Raw genomic sequence first — 27,431 nt, forward strand, 5'->3', positions numbered from 1 at the left:
CCGAAATTACATACATGTGCAATATAATGACAGGTCTTTGATAACCCTGTTTATTACATGTATTTACAGGAATCTGACGTTCAGTAGTTGTCGTCTGTTTATGAAGTTCAAGTGTGTTTCTCTGTGTATTTATACATCCTGCACTGCAAAACGAACGCACTTCTGTAGCCGAAATTACATACATGTGCAATATAATGACAGGTCTTTGATAACCCTGTTTATTACATGTATTTACAGGAATCTGACGTGCAGTAGTTGTCGTCTGTTTATGAAGTTCAAGTGTGTTTCTCTGTGTATTTATACATCCTGCACTGCAAAACGAACGCACTTCTGTAGCCGAAATTACATACATGTGCAATATAATGACAGGTCTTTGATAACCCTGTGTAATACATGTATTTACAGGAATCTGACGTACAGTAGTTGTCGTCTGTTTATGTAGTTCAAGTGTGTTTCTCGTTTTTATATAGATTAGACCGTTGGTTTTCCGTTTGAATGGTTTTACCTTAGTAATTTTTGGGGCCCTTTATAGCTTGATGTTCGGTGTGAACCAAGGCTCCGTGTTGAAGGCCGTACCTTGACCTATAATCATGGTTTACTTTTATAAATTGTTATACTTGGATAGAGATATTTTTCATTGGCACTCATACCACATCTTCCTATATCTATCTGTTCTCATTTCTTTAGACCATGAACGATTTGTAGTTAGTTTATTCAGAAACTAAGTTTCAACTCCCCTCAGCCAAATTTTAATTGACATGAATTTGTCTAGACTGAGTCTGTTTATGTACTTTTTGTCATGTATGTAGCTGTAAACGATGAAGAGGATGAACTATTCTATAGCCTGATTTTTTTTAGGTTTGAGCGAACTGAATGATGATCTATTTTTGTCCTTTTTCTTTTTTTTTTGTGTCATTGGGTTAATATATCCTATCTTGACTTACATCCAAGGTCACCTTTATTTCTTTTTGGTTTTTAAAAATCACCTCAAACTACTTTATATTTTTTTTACATATAAAATTTCAATGATATTAATGAGATATCTTGCAGCATTATTCAATTTCTTTCAATACAAAGGAAGGATGCGAAAGAAAATAATAGTCCGCAATGCATTGAACAGCTAAACAAAATCAGATAACATATGACCTCCGAGGCAAAATATTCTTTTTCTCTTTGTTTTCTGATAATTTCTTTTCAAAAGTTTGATATTTGTTATTTGTCTTTATATGCTTGCTTGATTTGTTTTCAATAGTTTGATATTTGTTATTTTTCTTTATATGCTTGCTAGATTTGTTTTCAATATAATTTATAATTGATAACTGAAAATATCATTATACAAACGTTATAAAAAGATATCCAATGTACATGTAGGACTATTATGAATACACTAAAAAATTGGGATTTCAACTGAAATCATAAAAAGTTAATTATTTAACAACCTTTTCATAAAACAAAATATGTTTTTTCACAACAACTTCAGACCGTTTAACAGACTATGGTACATGTATATGTAATATATGCTACATGTATATCCTTATCTGCATGGATATATTAAAAAAGAATTTACAAATCGGCAAGCAGCGTAAAGATTCGCTTCTGAATGAAATCGAATGAGTATAGACGAATGTAAAACTACGCAAATGTTCTTGTTTCCTTAATTTTGCAATTCTGACCTGTATCTTTATAAAGCCTAAAATTTGATAGCTGACAGAAGATTTTATACGTTTGTTCTTTGGAAAACTTTCCCACTGTTGATGCTTACATACATGTATGTATAACAATTTGATTTCAACATTTTCATAGTGTGTCATATCGGAAAAAAAAACATTTTCCTCCAATATAATAAAATCCATATGAATATTCTTTAAATTGTAGTCGGGCGTTATCGTGTAACAATTTTATACGATTTTAAATGTATTTTGCACGTCTTTTTGTTTTATTGTAGATGCGTTCCCCAATCTGAAAGAGCTCTAGCAATAGGATTCCAGTGGCTGCTGTTGCGACTATTGGGTCTGTATATTGGTCTTTTTGTTGTCTTTTTGCTTTACTTTGTTCAATTTCAAGATAGAAATTTAGGTATAGGTTTACATAATATAAAATCTCACATAGTAGCCACATGCACCAGGGTAATCGTTCTTATATATTGGTTGGCACCGCACCTGCAAAAATAAAAAATAAACGGAACGATATTTTGAAAGAATTTTGAAATTCTTAAGAGGAGAAGGGGCGATACTGTAATGCGTTTATAATCCTGAACATGCATGAAATATTTGACACTGGACGTAATTTTAGCAAGCAACAATAAATCGTCAATGAGACTACAATCCCATAAAAACAAACACCTTAAGGGTGCACACCTCTGAGGGGCCAAACTTTTCTAGAGTTTAACTTTTTTCTAAACCTGATTTTTGGGTTTATATGACTGTAAAGAAATAATTGGTGAAGAAAAAATCATAAAGTGGTGTGCTTCTTTTTTTGCTACGGCCCTTTGAAAGTACCTAATTTTGATAATGTTTCCATTTTTCATCAATTTTTACCCATTTTGGGCTATTATCGTGAAAAAAATCACAGTTCCACAAAGTTTTTTTCATAGTGATTATACTCTCATTAAAGATGAAGTCGACCAATCTAGATAAATTTACCTAAAAAAAAACTATAGGTACATTGTAGGTGTTAATATAAGAAAGTGTTATCATATTTTGATGCTTTTTCGTGTCAAATTTACCATGTTGTCAATTTTGGAAATTTGTGATTTTTCTCTGTTTAAAGAATAAAATGCATATTATTTCAACTTCCTTGTTAAAAATGATTGACAAAATACATATCTAGGAAATTTGAAAAGAAAAAGTTATATGGGATGTTTATGTTTCTGGTAAAATCATTTTTGTTCCCCTCACCCATGTCTGTCAAAATTTCAGCTGAAAAGACTGACTTGGTTATATAGTAATAAAATTTGAAAATGTCATTACTCAAAAATTACTTATTGGAAATACACAATTCTTTCACAGAGTTAAGTTTGATTATGATATTTATCAAATTCATTGCTATTTTCCACTTGTAAAAAAATGTTAAAGAAACTCAAAACAAGGAATAACTATTTTATTTACAAATAATAGGAAAATATCATGTTTTCGCGTAACTACAATACGTTTCCCTTTTCACGAATGTGACCTACCGAATTAGACTATTTACCGGATTTGTAATAACACAAGCAGCATGACAGGTGCCACATATGGAGCAGGATTTGCTAACCCTTCCAGAGCACCTGCGATCACCCCAAGTTTTTGGTGGGGTTCATGAGTTTGACTCTCCCTCTAGTATCTTTGTCCCTGTTTTATTAATAAAGATAGACAAAAGAACAATAGCATACAACTTGGCCAAATAAGTTGTATCGATTCAGTGACAGGGTTCTGAAATGAAAAAAAAACCAACCAAAACAGAGTTATAGCTCTATGTTACCCGTTTTGATACAAATAATAATTTATAACAATTGTTCAGGCAGTAAAGATACATTCAAGACATTCGTCACCTGCATGTGTCAACAACGAGTGGTCCCGATTAGTTCATCTACAATGATCATTGACTTATCTAGACCGAGGAAAAGGGAGAGTTTAAACTCAAAACTCAATTGACTAGGATAACCAACTTTCCTGTGTAAGATCAGTGATTTTTCTACAGGAACTCTGACTTCTTCTAAAAATACAAACTGTCGCAAATATAAATACATGAACAAATACAAATACGACAAATGGAAAATATGAAAATTAGGAACATATTGATAATAATAATTATGTAACTTGTACCATATTTAAATGTATGTTTATGTTGTTTTCTATCAGTTTCATTAGAATGGTCGACAATTTTTTTGAACTTTCAAAATTGGGTCAAATGTTGTCCCGTCTATATTTTTTTTTCTGCAGGTGGCAACATATATTGCTAATATATAAGAATGATTACCTGTGAGTAATATGATAATAATGTTGATAATTAATAGTTATCCCATAAGGACGCGGTGTGTCAGTGTAAGATCATCCCGATGGCCGGAGGCCAGAGGGTGATCTTACACTGACACACCAAGTCCGAATGGGATAACTATTTTACATCCCAGCTGTTTTAGTTTAGACGAAAAACCATTTACAATTCATAAAATCTAGTTTAGAACGCCACACAACCATTATAATATACTTTATATATCACTATATGATGTATACCCTTTATGACCCCCTAACACGATGAGTAGATATCAAACAATGTCAACTCGTCCCACTGGCCAATCGGCCCACACTATATCGCCACTTTATGAAAAAATCGCCCCACTCTTGTAATCGACTCGCCCAACTTTAAAAAAGTGTAAAATCAAATTGAACAATCAGTCTGACAACTCATTTATTTAACGAAAAGGGTTTAAACTCCACTGAGTAAAGATCTGTCAACTCGACCCAGTTATAAAAAATATCTTGCTTCCTTTAAGTATGTTAAATTTCAGATAGTTCGTATCCAGTCGTCCTGGTTAAGTGGTATATGTCGTGGCTTGATATGCTAAAGGTCTTGAGTTCGAATCCCAGCATATACACTGGATTTTTTCTACGTGAATTTTGATAGATAGTCTTCTTCGTATAATTAATTATAAGTTTTATACTGGATTTGACATTCCCGCCAAAATGTTACAGAACAAAGGAAAGCATGCATAACAAAGAAACTTAAACTGGGGTGATCTGGTTGGGGTGATCCGGCTCAGATCACCCCTGTTAGAACAAAGGAGCTGGGATGTAATGATATATCTTTACAGGTACGACCCCTGGGCCAGTAATGCTTGGTGCTATCATTGACAGTGCTTGTAAAGTATGGCAGAATATTTGTGGGGAGACGGGTAACTGCTGGATATATCAAAAGACAGACATGGGAATCAAAATATTTATATGGTGGTGTTTAATGAAAGGTTTAGCAGTACTGTTTTATTTCCTAGCTCAATATTTTTACAAGGCACCACCGGAAGACGATGATACAGATGGCGCTGAAAAACTAATGCATCCGGTTGAAAAATTGGAAACACGTGAGAGTGTCTTATGATAAAGGTGTGGACTTGATCATTGCATGTACGATCATATTTCATTTCTAGACATATCATTACAGTTGGACAATACCGGTAGTTTTTAGGGATACAATTCATTTTATCATCATTATGTCCAATCGAATGCATGCAATGTTTATAAATATATATGGTATGATTCAAACGTGACAACAGCCATCAAAATTCCATTTCAGAACGACAAGGTCTTGACCGGAGCAATCAACGTTCTGACAAAATAAATATTATTGTATATGTTCTATATATATATATTAAAGCTTACCTTTATTTTTTAAAAGTGTTTTTAGGGGTTTTTTTTTTGTTTGTTTTTGTGTCTAACTTTTATTTTTGTTAAAGATAACCTATTATAAAACAAGAAGATGTGGTATAATTGCCAATGAAACTACTCTCCAAAAGCGAAAACAATACATAGAAATTGACAACTATCGATCCCCATACGACCTTCAACAATGAGCAAAACCCATATCGCATAGTACTGTTACACATCTATTCACGACATTTTGACAATATATATAAAAAAAAGAAGATGTGGTACGATTGCCAATGAGACAACTGTCCACAAGAAAACAAACAGATTGAGACTTTGTTATAAGATCCTGAAGATGTATACTTGAATGCTGTAACTAGTGATAGTGTTGGGAAAATTAAAAATACAATACTGCAAATGATTCTTCAATTTTATGTTGGTATTTCAGAGTCTACAAATAAATTAACTGAAACTTTATAATTCATTTATATACTGCTTCTCTGTCCTATATTTTCTCCCATAATTTGTATTGTAGTCCTGTCATGTAATGTTGTCATTATAATGGTATAGTCATAGGCGGATCCAGGGGGGGGGGTTGGCTGGGGGGCCCGCCCCCCCTTAATTTGGAAACATTTGGTTGATTATATAGGGAATCACTGAAGCATGCCTGGAGCGGGCCTCCCTTAGGTCAGTCAGAGGCCCCCCCTTAGGAAAAGTTCTGGATCCGCCACTGATAGTAACATTGCCATTAAAGCGAAAGGTCTGGCATGCCACAAAACCAGGCTTAACACATAATTGTTTACTTGAAATGCCCAGTACCAAGTCAGAAAAATGGCCATTGTTATATTATAGTTCGTTTCTGTACATGTGTGTGTTACATTTTAATGTTGTGCTTCTGTTGTGTCGTAGTCGTTATATTTGATACGTTTCCCTCAGTTTTAGTTTGTAACTCGGATTTGTTTTTTCTCTATCGATGTATGAATTTCGAACAATGGTATACAACTGTTGTCTTTGTTTACTTTATTCAACATAAGTTTTTCCACAAAAGTGGGATATTGGTAACAAAATGAGAAAACGCGTATATAATTCTTTTACATGATATTTCCTAGCCCCTCCTTAGGTGAAAACTAGAAAAGAAATGAGAAGAAAAACTCAGAGGAATACATGATTGATGCAAGCTATTATACTTCATTTTAGTTTTAACATGGGTAGCCATTATATTCGTGATTATTTTTGCCAGAGCGATAGTGAATATAATGCCTATCCATGTTAAAACTACAATAAATATTAGGACAATTAAGTTAATTTCTATGTTCAATGTGTATAAATGTATAGTGATTTTGTAGGCTATTCCGTAAACCTCTCTTTTTGTTTATTAACAAGCAAACGACAGGCAATGTATTTTTCAGAGGGAGGAGTTTTGCACAGCCAGCATGAACGGATGTCGTATCTACAATGTAGGTTAAATATGTCAATTTCGAACTGCAACACATTACAGTCATAATAAATGAATTAGTAACAGTATTTGAATCATTTATGAGTATGGAAGTGTTTTCAATTAACGAAATATACATGTATATATTTTAAATGCATGCTAATCTGAAAAAAAATCATTATTCTGCAGTAGTCAATATACGCATGTCCAAACAAATTTTATTGGATTTAGAGCATGGGTTTATTCACAAAGCGAAAGAAGCACGTCATTTTAGAATAAAGGATAATTAGAATTATTTATTTTTAAGAGATTGGAAGAACCATGCTCGTAGACAAATAAAAAATAATTCAGAGTTCATATTGAGTTCAGTGTTGTGTTATATAACACGGAAAGGAAATATTCTCCATGACGAGAATTAGTTTGATAAGAAGATTTTACATACTAATTAGGTTCAACTTAAAATCGTGCTTTATAGATTATATTCAAAACTCGTCAATATACAATAAAAGTACAATCGCACGGCCTTCGTATTTGTCGCCATTTAGATCTATGCCAAAATCATTTATGCACATTTACAACATTTCTGTAAATACCATTGAAAGTCAATGTTCAATACAGATCAGAAAGTTAAGTCGTATATTCTTTCATAACTTGTTCACAAAGAAAGTTTGAGTTCATATCCTTATTGGTGCACATGTTACATATATTTGTTCTCATTCTTCTTTACTCGCTTTAACCAATCCACCGGTTCAGAATCTAAATCGCTATGAATAATTTCATTGTCCGTGCGCAAAAATGAAAACGACGAAATATAGTTGGTTAAAATTCAATTGTTTGGGACGTGTTTGTCTATCATATCGTTTTGGTATACGCTTTTGAAAATGCCACCCACAATGCATTTGATTCTGAAGCGGCGTACATGTATTTCTGACAATTGAAAATCTTTCAATCTGGCACTTCAAAAACGAGTTACGTGTACCATGTGACATCTACCAAGAATACAGTTGTAGTTATGGTGATCTTTAAGATCTTTCGTAAGAATGCGGTGCAAATGTTTCAATCAAGACGGATATGGCAATTCCGCTTTTCTCTTTTTAAAGAAAGAAATAAAAGAAAAAAGTCATCGATTGTTTAAGCAAGGTATATAGATACGATGATACAACATTATTAAGATAGCTAGACTATAGGCAGGGCAGGTACATACATGTACATGTATAATTAGTTATTTGTCATCTACTAAAAAATATTTGTGCCACGTGTGGAGCCAGACCAGTTTATCCTTACCCTACTGAAGCACATATGATGATAAGACCACTAGTGTTTCGTAAGGTTTGTTTTTGCTCGATTTTATGTTTTTTGTGTAGCATCTTATTCATTTGTTTTTTTTAGTGTTTTTGTTGTTGTTGTAAATGTTAGAAATAAAAAAAAGCTGGCTAGCTTCGCACTAGTAGGTTTTGTCTCGCCAACAACTTTCGTCGCATAGCTCGAAAACGACGCGTACGGCGACGTCGTAAACAATTGTCAATTTCTCTGCTGAAGTCAGGTTGATAGGAACTATACTTATGAGAGATAAATGAGAAATGATATTTTCTATTAAGTTGCAATACTATCAAAACATACCAGATTGACGACTGACATCAATGATATTATCTTGAAATATGGATCACTATATGTACATGCATGTCTTGTCCATAACATTTTCTATAAAGTTGCATTATATTATTACAATCGGTACCTACAATGTATCAGGTTTATCTAGCAAAACAAAATGTGCAGTGGAGAGATATCTGTATATCAACATGGTATTAAAATTTTACAATTCAGTGCATTTGTCTTTTTAAAAATCATTTTGTTTTAGTTTAACTAAGTGAACAAAAATCCGTTTTGGTAGACAACCACCGTATACCCTTCAACAACGAGAAACAACAATACTGCATACCGGTAGTAATTAAGCTTTTAATACTCCGCCATGATAAAATATAACACACATACAACAACACAACATAATCAATAGAAAAGGCTCGACTCATCAGATCGACACAAATTACAAACAAAACATATAAACCGAAGACTTTGTGATACAAATTACCAATTTGAAAGCTAGACCAAGACCAAATTCAATTGATGAATAAATATGAGTGTCTGAGGACACGAATGTCTCTTCTCAAGCTTAGCAATTTTCCAAGTTAAACAGGGTATACATCATACTGTATCCCAATGTTGTACTCTTTCTGCGAACCTTGTTTCTTTCCATTGTGTACGAGTTTCATAAAATTATCATGAGTCAAAATCAAGTTATAGTACGGAAATGAAAATGGAAATGATGGACGGACGGACGGACGGTCAAGGTTAACACTAATGCTCCTGTTGGCTATGACAGGGGCATACCAAAATCATGTATCAAACAAACAATCCATCAGTACACATTGATGTATACATGTAGCTGGTGTTGATACTTCTCTGATAATCGGGTATAATTTAGCTATTAAAAAATCAATGTTTTAACTAGCCAAGGCAACAAAAGTGTCAGAAAAAAAAATGGTTTTATGAGGACAGCTAATCTTTTGAATGAGCACATTAAAATTCGACTCCGCATGTGAGCAGAGTATATATATGCTACCGGAATGACAATGCATGCATGTGATATGTGCCGCTGGACGTATAACACTAATCTGTAAACCAATGTTATTTTTGTATCTTCAAGCTATCAAAATAATTGCATCTGTAAATTTTCATTGAAACACTAATTAATATTTTGGTTTCTTTGTAAATATGTTGCGATTAGTAAAGCGTTTTCAAAATTAAATTGATTTCCCAAAGTATTTATTGAACCAATTTCCCGAACAAATGATAGCACATTTCATTTTATTTAAAAACAAGATACTTTAACACATTGCATTGTGTTCCCAACAATTTCCAGACATTTTCATCGGACTATTTCGATGGCATGCAGTCATGCAGTATATGTTACAAGACTAAATTTGAAATCTTAATCAAGGGGTTTAAGGGGTGTTCAATTATCTAAAATAAGAATTTTCTTACTTTCTTTTGTCGATTTTACGTTTTATGTTTGTAGCCGAAAAACTAGGGTTGTGTAATGGAGCCCTTAAGGGAACAACCATTTAACTTTAAAAAAAAAAAGGGGGGGGGTATGTTATTGTCCTAAAATATATATTCCGATCCCCAATTTGATGAGGAGAAACATATTGCGATCAAGCATTTAAAAAAAAATCTGAATCCAGACTAACTTCAAGTTATAATAGTTCGTCCAACGCGTGCATATTTTCCTCGCAGCAGATATACAAAAAATTAAATAAAACAAAGATTTGTTTGAAAAACGTGATCTAGTTGGAAGTTTCACACTTAAAAAACTTTATTTGTAACGAGATTTATATATACAAACTTTATACAGTACAGACGTTTTGTCATATGATATGGGTTAATGGGTATACATTTGTACATGTATATAATTATGTGAAATAGGCTTGACATGAACAATTATTTAAAGATTTTTTAAACGTTTTATAAATCAAATCAAATGTTTATTTCCATATAAACTTTCTATAATAAGTTAGTGACAATTGTACAAATATATTATATATATATATATATATGAAGAAAAAATAGGTTATAAAGATCTATAAAGCATGCATAAAATATAAAATTCCAGTATTTAAAATATAGATTTCCCCTCATGCAGTTCCAAATTTCGAACGACGTTTTTAAATTAGTGTATCACTGTATGACCCAATTTAGTTACGTACTATTACATGTTGATGGATAGCAAATTGTTGTGTATTGTATAAGGTATTTATTACCAATTGTACCGAAATATAGGTTAGAATCCAAGCGTGTAATTTAAACGTGCACCTTGAACTTTTTTACGGTACGATTTGCTATAATAGCACACATTGTGGTCGTCGTGTAGATTTAAAAAGTGCATTATAAATTTTGGACACCAATTTAATATTCTGTGGAGGAGCACTATGGAATCTATCATAAAATGTCTCGTGGTAAGTTTCTATATTTATATTAATTAGGGAAACTTTACAATGTCTGAACCATGTGCTAACGGGCTGATATTGTCACCTTGGAATAATATGTAATACACACATAACAATTACATGTTACTTGTATCATTATTTATGTAGAATCTATGTTCATTTGGTTAAGTGTCCTTTAAGCATTTATAAGCACCTATAAGACGCCTGCATTTTGATAACTATAATAATATTTATTTTCATATGTATCAGTCACCAGTGGCGGATCCATGGTCGAAGGAGGGGGAGGGACTTGGTCCTAAATATTAAATTAATAATAATGACGTCTGGCTAGGCTATTTTTTTTTCTACGTCCCAGAAAAATAATAAAACAGCCTTGCCAGACGTCATTATGATAATTATTTGGACTAGGGGAACTGACTGATTTAAAGGGGGAGCCCCCTGGATCCGCCAATGGCAGCTTGACGAAATTTCAGATTTGGTGTGAGGATTATGCTTGGAAGAGGAGCGAGGATGGAATGAAAGTTAAGCCTGCATTCGTACATGCCGTGGTACATGCATTCGTACATGCATATATATACTTTATTGAATAATAAATTTCTTATTTTTGTTTCAATAATAAGTCTTGTGCACACTCATTTTTAATAAAATTGAATGTTGAGAATAATGATGTTACTAGATGCATTTAATAGATTAATTTGAATTTATGAATTTTGATATTTACACACTATTTAACAGTCGCTGCTGTATATGGTTGAAAATAAATAAATTTAAATCGTACACAAAAGACTCATTACGGATGATCAATATTATCAGCTAGGTATTTCAAGTTATTTCCAGATCATACCAGTAGTATATCTAGTGCAGAAAACAATAGAATAACATTCAATCACTCTTCTAACATGATAAAGTGCATCGAGAAAGTGAATAATAAAACAGTACCGGTGACGATACTGATCAAATTAAAGATAATTATTTAAAAAAAATAATTGTTAACTTTTAAGATTCTTTTTTTTTGTTAATTTAAAACTATGTTACTAGAAATATTCATATATATTATATACATGCAAATACACGATGTTTTATATATAATCAGTATACTAATATTTATCGAGATAATTGCTTTAATAAGAAGCTTGTGAAAATGAAATTTAAAAGATGATCTTTGCAGCATATTGATTAACAAAATTGGGAAAAATCATACAAAAACAAAATCGAGAGGTTTTTGGGGTCACCAATTTTCGGAGTATTCCAATAATTGATAACGTCCTTGTTGAAATGGGACTCAGATTGAAAAGATTTTGTTTATAGCTATATATATAGTGTTTACTGGAGAGTTAAACAAAATTGTCAATATATATTTCCCACTGATCAATAATTTTTGTCAAAATATATTTCCCACTGATCAATAATTTTTGTCAAAATATATTTCCCACTGATCAATACGAAAAAGGGAATGCGAATTATTCACGTAAACGAAATGGCCATCCGACAATACGGCAATGCTAGAAAAGTCGTGTGAAAATACGATATCATTACAGTTTTTGGTATTAAACAATTGAAATAAATCTATAATTTTCATGTTTCACTCTCAACAAATAGTATGATATTAAACATGCAAATGTTTAATTCAGCTTATGATTCATGTACTTTACAATATTTATTACAGATATATGCAGTGTTTTTAATTCAGATAGTTCTTGGTAAGTATAAGTCTTTACTGTTAAATATACATTCAAATTCCAAAACATGTCATGAAAAGCAAGCGAAGAGATTTGAAAGGAGCCGTTATCTGGTCCCTTTAATTTTGAAATAAATATCAAGATTTACATGATTTTAATCATAACCTCAGACACATACGTATACTACCCCTGCGAAATGATTATGAATAGTTCATGAATATTCATGGATGATTCATGAATGATTCATGAACACAATTCATGAATTGTTCATAAAAGATTCATGAACAGTTAATGAACTAAACATGAACTACAAATGGACAAGCATGTTCATGAACCAGTGAATAATGAACTATTCTTGAACAGAAAGTGTTCATGAACTCTTTGGTTCATTAAAGTTCTTAACAAAATAGTTCTTGAATTTTTATTATTCATGAATTATTCATGATTTTATAGTTCATGAACAAGCTTGTCCATTTGTAGTTCATATCTTGTTCATGTATTATAGTTCATGAATTTTTTATGAATGATTCATGAATTTGTTCATGAACCATACCAGTCCATGAATTATTCATGAACACATGAACTACTGTGTTCATCAGTAATTTAGTTCATGAACATTGTTTGTCCACTTGTAGTTCATGAACTGTTCATCTAAAGTTCATGAAATTATTAAAAAGGATTTTCTTGAATCTTCATTTATGTAATTAACATAAGTAAACTTCTCTTCCTTTCTGTAATTGAAATTGCTGTAGCAGGACTTCCAACTAGAAATGCTCAATAACATCTTGTTGAAGTTGTTCTGCTTGAAATTCTTCATAGTTGAACAGATTTTTTAATCAATAAATGCACCAGTTTCCCCCTGAAAAATCAAAAATCACTCTACAAAGAATCAAAAGTCCTTGATATTTGTTTAAAATAAACACTCAAGTTTGAACAGTTTCTTACAGGTATATAATACAATGTAATAATTTAATTTTATAAATGTTGTTTTAATTAAAATATCAATAGATTATGATTAATTACATGAATATTACTGCAGCCTTTTCATGACATTTCAAATAATTTACCCCCCCCCCCTTTTTTAGTTTACCCACGGCACACACAATCATTTTGCTGACGTAATTTATGACGTTTTTCTATTCCCAGTCATTGACGCGATTTTTTATTCCTATCAATGCTTTACTGACCTAAGTCATTTGAATGCTTTGCAATCATTTGTAAAAGTCCTTTAAACGTTTTACACTATGTAAACTTCTTCATCTCTGGATCTTTACACCCATACTTTCGTATGTCGAACAGTTCCACCACCAAAAAAATAAACGAAGAATAAATTAACAATCGTAACACAACAACATTATATACACTATTTACATTTTTTAAGTCTTTATGTGTTTTTACAAAGGAGGTTTACAGGTTTTATTTTTACTTTTACATGGGAGGTTTACAGTTTTTAAGAGTTTTTACATGCAAATTAAGAAAAATTATGATTTTTACTTTTAGCAGTTATTTTTCATATATTTTTTATTTATGGTCTACTCATCAACATTTAATATGATAACATTTACAGATTAGGTCACATATTCACTTTTTAGATAATTCATAATGTAAACGGAATTCATTAATAAAGATAATTATTGACACCGGTCTGCAATGTTTGGGAAAGAATGAATTGTCATTAATCTGTGCTTTTTTAAGTTCCTCTATGTGCCGTATGGTGGTTAAGAAAGGCACATGTTTGAACTTGGAGAGACAGTCAGAAATTACATCTTTGGAAGAAAAAAAATAAGTTTACCATTGTAAAAACGAAACACGAGAAACATCTCCAGCTCAAAGTAAGTTACACAACTTATAAGTTAGTCCAAAATTTTGCATGACTCTAAAAATGTAACACTCTGCTGGCGTAGTAAGAAGGAAAAAAAGTGCTGAGTTAATTTCTGTTGTTTAATGAAAAGGAAATACTTTTATATGGACATAACTTTGCTTTATTACTTTAGGCGAGCTTACACTACATTTGTACACACATTATGTGTTACATGTATTCAAGTAATATGAGGCTTTACCTGTGAAAGGGAACTTCAAGTCTGTATGATTTTTTTTTAATTATGACCCTGCCATAGCGGAGGGGGCATTAAGTTTAACCCTTGTCCATCTGTATGGATGTACGTCCCAGAGTTGGTTCCCGTTTCTTTATCTTTTGGGGAGTTCCAGCACAGAAAAAGTGAGTATATATTTTGAATGCTATTTTAATAAACAGACACATGTATATTTACACTTTTGCTATTCAACTGAATTTTGTCTCAAAATGACCTCAAGATCTGGCAATGAATAACCTGAAGGTCATGCTAAAAGCACTTTAATTGTGATGTCATGATATAATATATGGATGTGAAATTTTATGAGAGCTTGTATGACAGTCAAATTTGCATACAAGTTAGTAAGGAGAACCCTGACTGATATGCCTCTCATGACCAAAACAAAAAAAGTAATCAGAGTTAAATTTTGTAAGTCATAATTGAAAATAAGTTTTTCAATTTGATAAATTTATTGTTTCTTAAAAGTTCTTTAAATGTTCATGAAACTGTGTCATGAATTAATTTATGAACTTTATGAATTCATTTATTCATAATTGGTTCATAAATTGTTCATGAACAATTTATGAACATTATGAACTGACTAACAGTTCATTACAGTTCAGAAAATATTCATGAACTGCATTTTACGAACTATTCATGAACTAAATTTACGAACCAACTAAATGAACTCATTATGAACAGTCATTAATAGTTATCCCATAAGGACGCGGTGTGTCAGTGTAAGATCACCCCGATGGCCGGAGGCCAGAGGGTGATCTAACACTGACACACCTAGTCCGACTGGGATAACTATTTTACATCCCAGCTGTTTTATATTAGACTAAAAACCATTTACAATTCATAAAATCTAGTTTAGAACGCCACACAACCATAACAATATACTTTATATATTACTATATGATGTATACCCTTTTTGACCCCCAAACACGATGAGTAGATATCAAACAATGTCAACTCGCCCCACTTGCCAATCGGCCCACACTATATCGCCACTTTATAAAAATAACGTCCCACTATTGTTTACCGACTTGCTCACTTTGAAAAAGTGTAAAATCAAATTGAACAATCAGTCTGAAAACTCATTAATTAACGAAAGGTTAAAACCCCACTGAATAAAGGTCTGACAACTCGCCCCACTTATAAAAAGATCTTAATTGCTTCCTTTAAGTATATCAAATTACTATTATTTCGTATCCAGTCGTCCTGGTGTAGTGGTATGTGTCGCGGCTTGATATGCTAAAGGTCTTGAGTTCGAATCCCAGCATATACACTGGATTTTTTCTACGTGAATTTTGATAGATAGTCTTTTCCGTATAATTAATTATAAGTTTTATAGTGGATTTGACATTCCCGCCATTTGAAGTTACAGAACAAAGGAAAGCATGCATAACAAAGAAACTCAAACTGGGGTGATCTGGTAGGTATGATCCGGCTCAGATCACCCCTGTTAGAACAAAGGAGCTGGGATGTAATGCACTGTTCATGGGCATTCATGAACAGTTCATGATGGTTCATCAGTTCATGAATTTCATCTCGCAGGGGTAGTACGTAAATACAGTTGTGATTGTCAAATAGCTAAAAAGGTCATTGACATATATTCTATGGTTTTGTGTTAAAGTTTTGTGTTAAATTTTTGTGTTAAAGTTTTTAGCTATTTAAAACAATCACAGTTAAAGTTTTGTGTTAAATTTTTAATTGAAGGCCGTACGGTGACCTATAGTTGTTAATGTAGGTGTCATTTTGGTGTCTTGTGGATATTTGTCTCATTGGCAATCATACCACATCTTCTTTTTTATATAGTCTGTAATATGCGATTAAAAATTTTTCTTAAAACGAAAAGTACACACTCAGAATTTTTGTCACTGCTGCATTGATAATTTTGTTTTTTCGTTTTTGCTGCATTCAATTTGTTTATTCTAAAATATAATATTTTAAGATTTTTTTTTTTAGATATATATGCGAGAAAATTTAATAGATAAAGGATGTTTTGGTTTTGGGCTGTACTTGAATAAAAAATAATTTTGGACATATAAAGGTCATCCTTTTTATACGCCCTTTTACTACACATACACATGTATTATGGTTGACCCTTGTCTGTCTGTCCGTCCGTCCGTCGTCAACATGTTGGACAACGTTTTTACCTATTTGTATGAAACTTTGGTTCAATTGATGTCTAAAAAACATCTATTATTGACGTGAGCTTCCTTTTCGATTTTTCTAAATTTTGTATTTTACGTTTCCGTGTCATTGGAAATTTACTGTACATTTTTTTTTGTACCAACGGAAAATATCATTTTAAGGTTATTCTGCATATAAATGCAACCACAAAATCGGTTAATGAAATTTTAAAGTGCAGGAATATTATAGGCGATCCCCTCTTACTAGTGAAAAGTAAAATCACACAAATACTGAACTCGGAAAATCAAATCGGAAAGTCCCTAAACACATGGCAAAATCAAATGACAAAACACATCAAAAACGAATGAACTGTCATATTCCTGACTTGGTACAGGCATTTTCAAATGTAGAAAATGGTGGATTAAATCTGGTTTTATAGCGCTAAACCTCTCACTTTGTACGACAGTGTCATCAAATTCATTTATATTTACAATGATGAGTGAACTAAACAAACATAACAAATAAAATGGTCAAAATATTGGTACAGCAGTCATCATTGTAAATAAAGCTACAAAGGCGCGCATAATTGAAGAACTTTTGCGTTGACGGACATAACTCAAAAGTGGTCTTATAGACTGAGTATAAAGTAAGATGTCTTAATAGGTTTGTTGGCTGCATTCTTCATAGATGGAACTTGACATCATTTGTCGCACGTGTTGTATTAAAATCGATCACATAGCAACATTTACCCAAAGTTAGGGTATTTGTTGAGGCGGGGTTTTGGGGTATGGGACTTCATTTCTTTATCCCCTGTTTTAAGAATGATTTTTTTTCTATTTTTCTTTATTTATTTTGCTGATTATTCTCTATTCTTTATTATTAGGCACACTATTCCTCTATCTTGAATTGATGTGCCTTTTTTTTTTTACATTGAATGCATTCTTTATCCCCCCCAATTTATTCTGCACCTTTTCCCCTTTATTATGTATCTGTAAACTCCATCCGAACCCACAAATATGTATTTTACTTGTTCTTTCAGGTTCGCCATCTTGGAGTCTTTCGTCAAATCCAACCACATTCGGAAAAAACTTTGATTTGACTTGCTCGTTGTCTGCCAAGGGGAGTAAAGATAGCAGCCAATCAAAAGGTGATGGTAGTACTGACATCCATTCTCTAGATGGAGAACCTGTGAACAATATAAACCAGGTAGAAAAGCAGCATACAGTTCACCGGATGTACACATTAACCACTTCCGCTTACAATAAGGATGGAGAAAAGGTGCAATTCGAGTGTCTCCATGGCAACAACAGATATGAGCATGTACTGAATATGACAATAGAATCATTTGAGTGTAAGTAAACAAAATGACGAAGCATTAAAAGTTCAAACATATCAGTTTGTTTTACAAAATGCAATTATCTGGTAGCACAATTTTAGAAATGCACGTATACGTAGAAAGCTTTAGAAGGTGGTAAAGGTTAGATCTGAACACGGAAACACGTAAAAAAAAATCGCAAAAACGTTGCAAGGAAAATGAAGATCGGAAAAAAAAGAAACACGAGATATAAAATCGAAATATAAAGGAAAAAAGTAATTTAAGTTATTACTCAGCCGTTCTTGGAGATAATGTTGTCATTATCAATGGACATGAAGACCCTGCAGTCACCTTTTTATCATCCGCTAGTTGCAACTGATTTGAAAGAAAAATAATTTGATAACAATTAATATTCCGGGAACACATGATTTAAAAAACAAGCACGAGAAATTAAAGAGTACCGACACGAAATACGGAAAACAAATTAAGGGTAAACACGAAGCACGCACGTCGAACAAAATACGAGAAAACGAGAAATAAAACGTCAAAACGCGAAATAAAAAGACCGAAAACGTTGCACGAAAATGACCGAAATAAGGGAAGACCTTTTAATTAGTAAAATTTTTTGAAAGGTGGAAAAGAGCTTTTGTAAAGGATATTGCATATTTTTTAATAGCAGATTTTATTTATGTACAATGTATTTCTAATTTTTGTAAATTTATTGAGTTTAATGTAAATCGATTAACTTTACCAAAACTTTGCTGTATTTTCATTTGTTTTATAATTGATTGTAAAGCGTTTACAACAGTAGTGTAAAATTGGTCAAAATCCTTACTGTTTTAATCTGAAACGTCACTGGTATAAAAATATAACTTATACAAATATTTCCTGTTTATCAAATCAATTAATTAAATGTTATTTTTGTCGGACTTAATTAATACTTTTCAAAATCAATTATTCAATCATAACAAAACAAATAAAGAATAAACAAAGCATGCAAACACAGGTCTACAATGTATACAACTGAGTATACAATTTTAGTTTTCAACGTTTTTTTTATTTGTTTGTGTATTGATAATACGTTTCTATCTTACCACCTCTAGATATTGCCAACACCAATAAAGTCCACCAGATGGTTAATAATGGCAAAAATGAAGAAGATCTGTTTTCGATGTCATTTAGAAATTTTACACAGATTCCTCAGTGTTCAGTGATGTATGGGGTAAATATTTATTTTACGCCTTGTTTAATTGTCTTTCTATCTATTTTTTTCTACAATGGTAATGCAATGTTTTATTGGTAGTGGAATAGTTTGACTTGTGTTATTTTCTAAAAATCTATATATAATTCTGAAAAACAACATGTGTATTGGAGTTGACTATTTTTGTACTACCGACGTTTTATCATCTCTGTGAGTGGGAAATCCTGGTATTCGGTCATGTAAGAGGATCGTAAAAAAAAATATGAGCTTTCCATCTGTACAATTTTGAGTTTGTTTTTATTTACGACAAAATAATCGAGAAACAGTACACTCCCCGTCCCCGATTTGTACCGATAAAAGGTTTTATTTTTCTTCTTTGTGACGCTCTTTCTTGACAGACTCAGAGTACCAAAATGTCGTACACAGCGTAGGCTCACCTCTCGGAAATAATATTATCCGGAGTCAAAAGTCGGTAATATGAAAACAGTCTTGATGTCTTTCTTTTATTGAAATACCGTGATACCAATTTGTTTAATAGATAACAGTACTACACATACATATATGACAGTGTCGGTTTTTAGATTTTTCTTAACCGGTTTCTATATCCGTGATATAATATCTGCCATTAAATAATTATACCGTCAAGGTGGATAAAAAAAACCTAAATATACCTGAAAACTAAATGACAATTTTGTTCTTCTTTCGTTCATTAAAATTGTATTTAAAGATACAAAAAAAGTTCTCCAAAACGTAAAATTCTAAGGCAGAAAAACATTTGAATATGGAAATATGAAGAGGTGATTTGAATGCCAATAAAAGAGACCAGAGACCAAATGACATAGGAGAAAACAACTATAGGTCACCGTACAGCCTTCAACAATGAACAAAAACCACATACTAGTCATCTTTAAAAGACCCCTAAATGACGGATGTAAAAAAATTCGAACGAGAACACTAACTGCTTAATTATGTACAAAAAACAATAAAGGGAAACCAAAAACAAGTATGATATACAGTAGCAAACGATAACCACTAAATTATAAGCTCCTGGCTTAGGACAGGCTTATATATGCAGAATGTGGCATGGTTAAACACGTTTGCTGGCGCCCAACATTTTCCCCTAATTTTGACAGAGATGTAAGGCAGCAACCATTTGATTTTCTTGCTATGGTTTTTTTTTCTGGACAATTTTTTTTCGCGACAAGTCGAAAACAAATTTTTTCTTTCAATTTTAGCATTACATATAGTGGCAGCTGAGGGTGAAACAAACAATTTTTTTTCTCAGAATCAAAAACAAATTATTTTATTCTCCAAAAAATGGAAACAAACTTTTTTCCCCCCCCAAAAAAACATAGCCCCCCCTCCCCAGAAAATCAAATGGCTGCTGCCTAATGGCACAACATATTTATGAACAAACTTAAAAAAATCCATCGGAAAGGGTTAAACTCAAACAATGTATACAAAGCAGAAAAAAAAAACAAGTAATGAAAAAACACAAAAGACGTGGCAGGGTATTCATACATCCCCACATAGAAGACACTATAAAGTATAAATAACAAGTTCATACAGTTTAGGAGTTGAAGGTTATATTGTGGTATCAGACATGATCATTCATAGAACTCCTTTTTTGGATGTAAATCCTTGTTATAATAAAAATCATGTATCTAATTGAGAACAAAAGTATTGAAGGTTATATTGTGGTATCAGACATGATCATTCATAGAACTCCTTTTTTGGATGTAAATCCTTGTTATAATGAAAATCATGTATCTAATTGAGAACAAAAGTATTGAAGGTTATATTGTTGTATCAGACATGATCATTCATAGAACTCCTTTTTTGGATGTAAATCCTTGTTATAATGAAAATCATGTATCTAATTGAGAACAAAAGTATTGAAGGTTATATTGTGGTATCAGACATGATCATTCAAAGAACTCCGTTTTTGGATGTAAATCCTTGTTATAATAAAAATCATGTATCTAATTGAGAACAAAAGTATTGAAGGTTATATTGTGGTATCAGACGTGATCATTCATAGAACTCCTTTTTTGGATGTAAATCCTTGTTATAATGAAAATCATGTATCTAATTGAGAACAAAAGTATTGAAGGTTATATTGTGGTATCAGACATAATCATTCATAGAACTCCTTTTTTGGATGTAAATCCTTGTTATAATGAAAATCATGTATCTAATTGAGAACAAAAGTATTGAAGGTTATATTGTGGTGTCAGACATGATCATTCATAGAACTCCTTTTTTGGATGTAAATCCTTGTTATAATGAAAATCATGTATCTAATTGAGAACAAAAGTATTGAAGGTTATATTGTGGTATCAGACATGATCATTCATAGAACTCCTTTTTTGGATGTAAATCCTTGTTATAATGAAAATCATGTATCTAATTGAGAACAAAAGTATTGAAGGTTATATTGTGGTATCAGACATGATCATTCATAGAACTCCTTTTTTGGATGTAAATCCTTGTTATAATAAAAATCATGTATCTAATTGAGAACACAAGTATTGAAGGTTATATTGTGGTATCAGACATGATCATTCATAGAACCCCTTTTTTGGGTGTAAATCCTTGTTATAATGAAAATCATGTATCTAATTGAGAACAAAAGTATTGAAGGTTATATTGTGGTATCAGACATGATCATTCATAGAACTCCTTTTTTGGATGTAAATCCTTGTTATAATGAAAATCATCATGATCATGTATCTAATTGAGAAGAAAAGTATTGAAGGTTATATTGTGGTATCAGACATGATCATTCATAGAACTCCTTTTTTGGATGTAAATCCTTGTTATAATGAAAATCATGTATCTAATTGAGAACAAAAGTATTGAAGGTTATATTGTGGTATCAGCTGACATGATCATTCATATAACTCCTTTTTTGGATGTAAATCCTTGTTATAATGAAAATCATGTATCTAATTGAGAACAAAAGTATTGAAGGTTATATTGTGGTATCAGACATGATCATTCATAGAACTCCTTTTTGGATGTAAATCCTTGTTATAATGAAAATCATGTATCTAATTGAGAACAAAAGTATTGAAGGTTATATTGTGGTATCAGACATGATCATTCATAGAACTCCTTTTTGGATGTAAATCCTTGTTATAATGAAAATCATGTTTTTAATTGAGAACAAAAGTATTGAAGGTTATATTGTGGTATCAGACATGATTATTCATAGAACTCCTTTTTTGGATGTAAATCCTTGTTATAATGAAAATCATGTAACTTATTGAGAACAAAAGTATTGAAGGTTATATTGTGGTATCAGACATGATCATTCATAGAACTCCTTTTTTGGATGTAAATCCTTGTTATAATGAAAATCATGTATCTAATTGAGAACAAAAGTATTGAAGGTTATATTGTGGTATCAGACATGATCATTCATAGAACTCCTTTTTTGGATGTAAATTCTTGTTATAATGAAAATCATGTATCTAATTGAGAACAAAAGTATTGAAGGTTATATTGTGGTTTCAGACATGATCTTTCATAGAATTCCTTTTTTGGATGTAAATCCTTGTTATAATGAAAATCATGTATCTAATTGAGAACAAAAATATTGAAGGTTATATTGTGGTATCAGACATGATCATTCATAGAACTCCTTTTTTGGATGTAAATTCTTGTTATAATGAAAATCATGTATCTAATTGAGAACAAAAGTATTGAAGGTTATATTGTGGTTTCAGACATGATCTTTCATAGAATTCCTTTTTTGTATGTAAATCCTTGTTATAATGAAAATCATGTATCTAATTGAGAACAAAAATATTGAAGGTTATATTGTGGTATCAGACATGATCATTCATAGAACTCCTTTTTTGGATGTAAATTCTTGTTATAATGAAAATCATGTATCTAATTGAGAACAAAAATATTGAAGGTTATATTGTGGTATCAGACATGATCATTCATAGAACTCCATTTTTGGATGTAAATCCTTGTTATAATGAAAATCATGTATCTAATTGAGAACAAAAGTATTGAAGGTTATATTGTGGTATCAGACATGATCATTCATAGAACTCCTTTTTTGGATGCATTGTCAAGAATCAGTCCGGTCGATATTGCGCATGCGTGAATTCAGACACCCTTTTTGGATAAAATCGTTATATAGAAGTTGTATGGAAAATAATCTTTATAAGACGATATTCAATTTTCTTCTCAATTGTTTTCTTAGCTGTTGTGATCACCAGAACCCTAAAAGTGTCTTCTTTTTAATGATATAAATTATTTTAAAATAATGTTTGAACTTTTTGCAACAAAATTGGATTTTTTGTACAGTGATGTCAAATTGCTTACATTTGCAGTTATTCTAACAGAAAAATCTCATTATTAGAAAAAGTTGTCAGCTTTGGACAAATAAATAAAATACTTTTACTGATGACATGCCTTAGCTGCTGTGACCAAAAGAAAGAAGAAATGTTAAAGTTTAACATGGTGTAGTTTATTTTTAAATTGGTTATTGTCTTCTTGAAACAAATTTGATTTAAAAGTAGGCGATTTTAAGTTTTTTTCTATCATTTTCTTTTTGACAACAGGATACATTGTTTGTGTCAACAGATAGTAACCTGTTATGCAATCTTGTTTATACAGTCATGCTGAGCTGTGTTACAGTATAGTCTCAGTGCTGAGACATTATAATTCATGTAATATAACTTGTAAATATAATACTTCCATGTATAGTGATATTTTGTATAAACTTGGTTTAGAGTTTAAGGAATTACAAAACACTATATAATATGAAATTAACGTTTTTATAATGAAAGATAAAGTTTTTATTTGTGTATTTTACATCAAACCGAGTTTCTGTTATTTTATTTCTTAAAACTAAATATACGAATAATGTGTGCGCACAATAAATTAGAAAGTTTGCACCTTTCAAGACCCGTTTTATCATAATTTACAATCGCCTGTAAAAAGAAACTTGTTGATGACAAAAATAATTGAAATTAGCAAACATCTAAATGCAACCGTATTCTTGTATAAAATGAAAATAAACTACTGTTTATAGAATTTCCTTGTCATTTTATTTTATCATTAGCTTTTTTCAATTTAAATACCGAAACGTCAATAATTTCTTCACCGAAAACTATGGAACGCCAACACTGTCTTATTATGCCCATTTTTCATTATATGTTGTGCATTTACCTTTTTATGATGTACATTTACCTTTATATGATGTGCATTTACCTTTTTATGATGTACATTTACCTTTATATGATGTGCATTTACCTTTTTATGATGTACATTTACCTTTATATGATGTGCATTTACCTTTATATGATGTGCATTTACCTTTATATGATGTGCATTTATCTTTATATGATGTGCAATTGTCATCATATGATGTGCAAATATCCTTACATGATGTGCAAACATCATTATATGATGTGCAAACATACTTATATGATGCGCATATATACTTATATGATGTGCAAATATACTTATATGATGTGCAAATGTACTTATATGATGTGCAAACATTCTTATGTGATGTGAAAATATACTTATATTATGTTGGAAGATCCTTATATGATGTGCAAATATACTTATATTATGTTGAAAGATTCTTATATGATGTGCAAATATACTTATATGCTCTGCAAATATACTTATATGATGTGTACATATCATTATATGATGTGCAGTTTCCCTTATATTACGTGCAAACATCTTTATATGATGTGGTTGTGTCATTATATTATGTGCTTGTAATTTTATATTATGTGGTTAGGTTTACTTCATTCTATGATGTCGAAACGTCATTATATGATGTGCTTTCATCGTCGTTATGGTCAATGAACATGATTACGATTAGAATGATTACTGTCTACGTCATAACTGATTCCGATCTGCTTCTGCGGAGTAACCGTTACTACTAATTAGGATCAAATCTGTTGCTACCGTTCGGGAAATGGTTGAGACTTGAGATAAACCTTGGCATGTTAGTACCTCGTTTTAAGATGCAAAAAAATCACATCTGATATTGTTGGAAAATTGTAAAAATATATATGAATTGCAAAGTTTTGTTTAAATCGCAAATCTTTAATAATAAACATACGGAGTCTACAATACGGTTAAGATTATTGAATTGAATAAATAATTCTTTTATGTCATGCTATATGATCGTTTTAACGAGGGAAGGCATTATATTTGTCAATTTCGGTATACCTAACGTTAGCAATTTTTCTATAAGAAGATAATACACGAAGTTTAGTATTTTCATTTATGTAAATATTGCCTTTCTGACCATGTTAGCTGTTCGAGTTTCTCTCTATATATTCTCAAGATAGACACAAACAATTGGGAATAAATCAGACTCTGATAGAGTAATGGCTCATATAAGGAACCGGTCATTTGTAACAAAAAAAAAAGAGGGGATAGGAAAAGTGGCATTCAATTTTATATAGTTATAAATTTGCCGCGGTATAATGTTATGGCGAATTCTTCGTCAACCGTAGGCATCAATCTTTACGCCTCGTTTCGCTCATCTGAATTGTTAAAACCTGAAAATTTAGTTTCAACAATTTCTTCTAGCAGAGAATTTTTCATCTGATGATATTATTGAATGAAGGTGTGGTAAATATAAATGAAACCACAAACGGCAAATCCAAACTAATATAAAAAAGAAGATGTGGTATGATTGCCAATGAGACAACTATCCACAAAAGACCAAAATCACACAAACATTAACAACTATAGGTCACCGTACGGCCTTCAACAATGAGCAAAGCACATACCGCATAGTCAGCTATAAAAGGCCCCGATAGAAAAATGTAAAACAATTCAAACGAGAAAACTAACGGCCTTATTTATGTAAAAAAAAATGAACGAAAAACAAATATGTAACACAAAAACAAACGACAACCACTGAATTACAGGCTCCTGACTTGGGACAGGCACATACATAAATAATTTGACGGGGTTAAACATGTTAGCGGGATCCCAACCCTCCGCCTAACCTGGGACAGTGGTATTACAGTGCAACATAAGAATAAACTAGTTCCCTGAAATCGCAAACAATTTGCATACTTCAGTACTTTGATTATATATGTTCTTGTCGATACCTTGCAAGAAAAGGTTTCTCTATTATTAGTTATCAAGATAATAGCCAATAAAACAACAAAACTCTGAAAAGCCAAAACTACCCAAAAAGTACCTTTACTATAGAGTATATTCAGACACATTGCACTATTTTTTTTTTTAAAACTATTATGTTTCCAGGATAAACGCAAAATATTAAAAGCCGCTGCCGTAAATCTTCACTTTGAAAAATTCAAAACACCACTCTCTATATGTAAGAGAACAACAGGTCTCAGTAAAAAAAAATGCAGTGTTTTAAGTTCATTCAGACACCAGATTAAAAACGCTCAATTCTCTGGTTTTGTTGGATTGATAAACACCTTCAACAATTTGAAGGCTGAAATGTCATTGGCTGATGTAATATATACAAGGACAGAAAATAAAATGACGTATTGTCAGATCCGTGTATCCAAAGCTGAAATGGATGATCGGTACATTATATATTAATAAATAAATGTGTTAGACACCGACTCTAGTTTGAGGGAAGGAGCACGTGTATTTCCTTTTTCGAAATTAAAAAAAAACAACAAAAAACATGGTTTATTTTTTTTTTAAGTTTCATCATTGTTTTATTTTTTCCTCATTTTAAATAGAAACAAACTATTTCGCTTCCCTTCTGAAATAGATAAAATCTCTTTAAAGAAATTCAGAATCAAACATTTACAAAACAACTTGCCCCCACCCTCACATAAACATATCAATGGTCGGTAAGTTAGCCCTGTTTAATTGAGTCTAGTGGTGAATATTAGTATATGAGCGGCTTCCCACGAAACCTTTATATTGCGGGTTACTGCATGTCCAGTGGTGGTACTTTCGTCGTAGCATGTTCGCCTTGAGTAAGAAAGGTCGTGGGATCGAACCCCGGCCTGGTCAAAACCAAAGACTTTAAAATTCTTATTTACATGCTGCTTCCCAGCTAATTATATAAGCACGCGGGATTAAGGATTAAGAGCAAAAGCTGGTCGGCTCGGAATCAGAAAAATGTGTCCGGGTAAGGTGATATACATGTCTTCCTTCGGAATGCTACCTTTTGAACTAGCATGTTAAAAAATCCGGCTCAGGGTGTCGGTCTAGTACAAAACAGGGTTAATATTCATACCACATTAACATGTTCTTGTACGA

The 27,431-nt window shown here is 31.7% G+C and overlaps 2 protein-coding genes across 3 annotated transcripts in view; both read left to right on the forward strand.

Moving 5' to 3' along the window:
• LOC139503404 (solute carrier organic anion transporter family member 4A1-like) overlaps positions 1-6,860 on the forward strand; it is a 60,565-nt gene extending 53,705 nt beyond the window's left edge. The window contains exons 12-14 of one of the 2 annotated variants that reach the window (XM_071293185.1): positions 1,946-2,010; positions 4,790-5,075; positions 6,746-6,860. In XM_071293185.1, the coding sequence (XP_071149286.1) occupies positions 1,946-2,010; positions 4,790-5,070 (346 nt within the window). In that variant the 3' untranslated portion in view covers positions 5,071-5,075; positions 6,746-6,860. Of the gene's footprint in view, positions 1-1,945; positions 2,011-4,789; positions 5,367-6,745 lie in introns of those variants that run through there. The other variant, XM_071293184.1, reaches the window with a different exon arrangement.
• Positions 6,861-10,554: 3,694 nt separating this feature from the next.
• LOC139503649 (uncharacterized) overlaps positions 10,555-27,431 on the forward strand; it is a 31,310-nt gene continuing 14,433 nt past the window's right edge. The window contains exons 1-4 of the mRNA XM_071293471.1: positions 10,555-10,784; positions 12,442-12,475; positions 17,705-18,016; positions 19,084-19,202. Of these exons, the coding sequence (XP_071149572.1) occupies positions 10,758-10,784; positions 12,442-12,475; positions 17,705-18,016; positions 19,084-19,202 (492 nt within the window). The 5' untranslated portion in view covers positions 10,555-10,757. The remainder of the gene's footprint in view (positions 10,785-12,441; positions 12,476-17,704; positions 18,017-19,083; positions 19,203-27,431) is intronic.

This window comes from Mytilus edulis, chromosome 14 (assembly GCF_963676685.1).
Source record: "Mytilus edulis chromosome 14, xbMytEdul2.2, whole genome shotgun sequence".
Taxonomy (NCBI): Eukaryota; Metazoa; Mollusca; class Bivalvia; order Mytilida; family Mytilidae; genus Mytilus; species Mytilus edulis.